The following is a 5086-nucleotide window of genomic DNA, read 5'->3' as shown; positions in this document are numbered from 1 at the left end:
ACAGATATCTTCCAAGTATTTCTTACTTTTTCAGCCCTGGCTCTTATAATACAGTATTTCTGCGATTTAAAATAATTTAGAAACCACAGGTCCTCAATAACAGGAAACAAGGAAGCGAGGGGTGGAGGATGACATTCAACAAAGGTCCCCAGCTGGACCCCTGGACCAAGAGGGTTCCTCTTGAATTATTAAATTAATTTCAGAAATATCACCAAGATCACCTTTTAATATCTTATGCTAACAAATTGCACATAGCAAGCGTTTTAGAGGTTGTTATACTGTGTTGTCTAAACAGAAGTTAAAATAGGAGGAGTCATATTTACCTGGGCCAAACATACATACTACATATTACAGTATATAATTACATATTAACTAGACCTTACTTTATAATCCTCTTTTTATGTTTCTGTTAATCTCCTTCCAAGATCTGTTGCTGTAGCACACAAACAGCACCTGAAATAAATTCCTTATGTGTATTCTTAGTCTGGTATAATACAAGACTATTCTGGCTATCAAATGTTTTAAAATGTTCTAAAAGTAAGTAGTTTACTTAAGATATGCTAAATGTGTTCTAATATTTTAATATTCTTCACGCAGGCCGGCGTGACTCATCAGGGATACGACTGTATTACACCCCGAGCCTGAGGCGCTACGATGCAGGGATCATGGAGCTGGGCCTCGTTTACACTCCTGTAATGGGTATCCCACCTAAACAACACACCTTTTACCTCAGTGGATACTGCACCTCCAAGTGTACCCAAACAGTATGTACAGATTTACTTCATTATTTATAGTTAAAATGCTGGGGGGGATATTTTGGCTGACATGTCTTTCTTTTCCCAAGTTTTTTCTCTGTCTCTATGGTAAAAAAAAAAGTTTTACTTGGAGCTTGACTCTTTCTCTGTCTACCCAGGCTTTGCCTTCAGGTGGAATCTATGTATTTGCTTCCCAGCTGCACACCCACTTGGCGGGGCGTGGGGTGAGGACGATTTTGGTGAGGGGAGGCAAAGAGCTGGAGGTGGTACAGGAAGACCAGCATTTCAGTACGCACTACCAGGTGGGAGATAGCAGGGCTCTGTTTACGCAGAGGAACTCCACCTTTGCACACTGTGTCTAAAATTAGACTGGGTTAAGGTGGCCTTTATTTTAGATCTCAAAGAGATGTGTGTTTCAAAGCTTATTCACAACAAATATTTGGTAAATTAAGTCTTTTTCTACCCTTTTACTACTTTCTCCAACATTTAAAAAAAAAGAAGCTGTTTTACTGCCGTAAAGTCTGATTGGACTGCGGTAAAGTGACCCGTGTACACTATACACAGGCCATAAGATACACAGACAAGCTAGAGAGGCGAAAAACAGCTAAAAATGCAAATAAATATACGCGATCATGCATGTTGTTAATCAGAATCAATCAGAATCAGAATACTTTATTAATCCCTGGGGGAAATTATTTAATGATGTACACAATGATGTACACAAAGTGTTTGTGAGTCAATCAGAGTACTTCTTCATCATTTACTTACTAATTTCCTGTGGTTAATGCTGAGTAATTTAATAATGTTCTGTTAAAATAGGAATAAATCACATACTTTTACAGTATATTTTCACTGGCTGGTTAATAACATGTTGGGTTTAATATTAAAAAGCACTTGGGACACATTGGATGGCACAGTGGTGTACAAATTAGCACTCCTGTCTCTCAGCAAGTTCCAACTTACTGATCAGCTGAAATCTTTCAGTATGAAAGTACTGCACATCATCTCTGTGCCTGCTCCACCCACAGTCCAAAATATGAAGGTTGGGTTAACTGGCGATTCTAAATTGGCTGTAGGCATCGGGTAGCTTTTCATTTTTGGGGAGCAAAGGCTCAACAAGTTTTGACATGTGCTTTAGAAAAACTATTTCAAAATAGAGTCAATATGTAACTGAAAAAGATTCTTATTCTTAAAAAACAAAAAAGCGTATCTAGTGATGAAGGTCAGAAGTCACTTCTGTCCAAAAAACAGGAGCAAAAGAGAAGCTCACACTTAGAACACTTAACATTTTTTTACATCTAAAGACCATCAGCAACCTTGTATAAGCACTGACATCAGTATTGACGTCACTAGATAGTGATGTAGTCTTCAGCTTCAGCAGCATCCTGGTTTTGAATAGTTCCCTTTACAGGAGCTTTGCAGCAGCAAAGAGACACAGTTTGTCTCCATTTCCGGCTTTATATTAGAGAAAAGCATTGATGAATGAGTGAAGGTGCAGTTCAGGTAATAGATGGATGCCTTATATAATGCCTTATATGCAAAGACCTATCAACTAAACATCTAATCAGTTGTCGACATCTGCTGTGTTTTATTTATGCACACTATCCTGAGGCAAATACACACACACAGCTGGACACAGACTCTCAAATAAAACGTCCAGCTGCTGCTGATGTCCGATTAAGTTTCACCTGCAGCCTTATTGAGCAATAAGAACCGCATCAAACCAGTCTCAGCCAAGCTAATAGACCTTTTAACAGAGAAAGCTAATAACTGTGAAAGGTGCCTCCAAGGAAAGCAGCCACTGGTTTTTCTTACTGCATTTGTGCTGTACACAGAGTATCCAGTTATATCTAAAATTAAGATGCTATGCAGAGTGCTGCATTTTGCAGTGGTAAATGTGAACTCTTCTATCAATACATACATCCATGCATGCATCCATCCATCCAGGGGACTATCCTACGCCTGTCATAGGTTGAACAGCAGACTGCTTTTTAGGTTATAGCACCAATCTATTGTTGGGCTAACACATAGAGACAAACACCCATTCACCATCACATCATCACTTACAGCCCAGAAGCTTCTTAAACCCAGAAGCTTCTGCAGGACTTATTATTAATTTTGAAAAACTCTATTTTTGTCTTTCTTTTTGTCTTTGTTTTCATACAGACAATCCGGGTTCTTAGGAAAATGGTGAACATTTTGCCTGTAAGTATCCAACAAATGGCTGTATTTTCAACAGAAATTACAAAAGGCAATAACATGTTTTTGTTTACTTCACGACAGTGCTTGTTCTACGAACAGATTCCGATTACTGTCTTCCAAAATTGTTTTTTTTAATGCTAGAGCCCTGTAGATATGATTTCCCCTTCGCCTATGAAGTTTTTAATTAGAGTAGCTTACTACTGTAGAAAGCGTTTAAACAGAAGTCCAACAGGAAGAGGCAGCTTGGCCCATCTCTTGGGAATAGCAGCAGCAGACCTCTGACTGGACACTGTATCTCTTACATGAATGATTTTCTGGCAGTAATCTTAAAGTATCATCAGTGTTGTTTGCTAAATATAAAATGTGGTGGAATGTCTTCATATCTGTGCTTAATCCCACAGGGTGACGTACTTATAACAAAGTGTACTTATAACACAGAAGATAGGAGCAAGCCTACAGTGGTGAGCAGCGCACTCTGAATATATAAAAACTCTTTTCTTGTTGCTGGATTTCACCCTGATCATTGTGAATAACAGAAGGATAACCACGAGCAGCTTCTTTAATCTCCTTCCATCTTTATCCTTCAAAACTCAACATATTTCTTTTGTTCTCGCTGTCTTGGCAACCCTGTATCTGCTCTGTGTACTATATTTTCACTGTCTGAAATATCTTTGTCTCCTCAGGGTGGTTTTGGCATCATGGAGGAAATGTGTGTCAACTACATTCACTACTACCCCCGTACCCAGCTGGAGCTCTGCAAGAGCCACGTTGACCAAGGATACCTGCAGAAATATTTTAACTTCATTAACAGGTAGTGCAGGCACACAACATTTCCCGCTCCCTAAAACGATTAGCTACTCTTTCTCCTTTCCCTCTTCCTCTCACATGTGACTAAGCCATTTTTGTTCTCAGCTCATCTCCTCCTGGGGACGCGTGGTGATTACATTTTCCAAAAGTAAAACTGTGTCCTGATAACTCAGATTCCTAATCCTTTCTCAATCTCACTCTGCCTCCTTCTTTTATTGACTTTCCTTCAAATCTCTCTTCCCCCTCTCCATCCTACCCTCCTTCCCTGCAGGTTCCACGGAAATGACCAGTGTGTGTGTGGTGAGGTTAGTGTGACGGAGCAGTTTTCTCAACTAGAGTGGGATGAATTCACCGGAGAAGTGCTGGACTCGCTTTATAACACAGCCCCCATCTCGATGCACTGCAATCAGTCGACTGCACGCCTCTTTCCTGTAAGTCCCCAGTCACACACACATACACCCGCTACAATAGACTGCCAAGCCACCAATTAGGCCAGTTCAAAAGAAGACATCAGTGGGACAGTGAGTCAGAGCAGCTGAACAGACAGCTTGTTAACTTGTAAAATCAACTCAGATGCACACAAGCTGTTTGGATCAGAGAGAATAAATCAATTACAAACTGCGAAGAAGCCTCGATCAAGGTTTTCTATCAGAAATTTTGCTTTAGTCTTTAAGTTTAACTTAACTTGTGCAGTTAGTGAAAAGCAGTTACATATACCATACTGCAGCGTTTCGGTGGATACACAAACAGAGCATGACTAAGACAAGTAAAGGATAAACGGATTTTAGGTGATCTAGGTTTGGAAACAGCACATAATTTAAAATTCAGGCCAAATACGTCACATAAAAATCCAGATTAAAATCATGACTGCTTATGAAAGAAACCCACAAGGTACACAGCTACAGTTCTGAATCAGCTAAATGTACAGAGAATCTGTCTGCTGTGAGGATTTGTTTAGTTAATCCATTAAGGCCAAAGCTGTTGATTGATTTTTTTTACCTGAAAAATCCCCACATTTTGTCAGTAGCATCCGCAAAACTTTCACATCAAAATGAAAAGCTTGTGCTCTAGTAATCACTTGCCTGTGATCCAGAAAAAAATGTGTCGATAACACAGACGCTCTACATCTGATGTTCTCAAATTATATTGTGTATTCTCATAGCAGTAGTCAGTAGTCCCGTCAGCGAATATACTGTGGTTAGCAACTTTGGAAAAATGGCACCAGCAGCATTTTTCTATCTAATCTTATGATTTAAAATACGGAAGTATTATCAATTCTGTCTCTCTAGAAATAAGGTATATCTGTACATCTCTTCTTTAAC

General features: G+C 39.4%; 1 protein-coding gene across 1 annotated transcript in view; it reads left to right on the top strand.

The window, feature by feature from the left end:
* The window catches only part of dbh (dopamine beta-hydroxylase (dopamine beta-monooxygenase)), a 15852-nt gene that overhangs the window by 9420 nt on the left and 1346 nt on the right, over positions 1 to 5086 (top strand). Inside the window, exons 6-11 of the mRNA XM_005729341.1 lie at positions 588 to 764; positions 914 to 1057; positions 2922 to 2960; positions 3359 to 3418; positions 3641 to 3768; positions 4036 to 4195. Of these exons, the coding sequence (XP_005729398.1) occupies positions 588 to 764; positions 914 to 1057; positions 2922 to 2960; positions 3359 to 3418; positions 3641 to 3768; positions 4036 to 4195 (708 nt within the window). The remainder of the gene's footprint in view (positions 1 to 587; positions 765 to 913; positions 1058 to 2921; positions 2961 to 3358; positions 3419 to 3640; positions 3769 to 4035; positions 4196 to 5086) is intronic.

This window comes from Pundamilia nyererei, unplaced genomic scaffold (assembly GCF_000239375.1).
Source record: "Pundamilia nyererei isolate P.nyererei 1_Seehausen unplaced genomic scaffold, PunNye1.0 scaffold00032, whole genome shotgun sequence".
In the NCBI taxonomy this organism is placed as follows: domain Eukaryota; kingdom Metazoa; phylum Chordata; class Actinopteri; order Cichliformes; family Cichlidae; genus Pundamilia; species Pundamilia nyererei.
The sequence above is the reverse complement of the archived record's forward strand: the minus strand, read 5'-3'. Positions and strand labels throughout refer to the sequence as shown.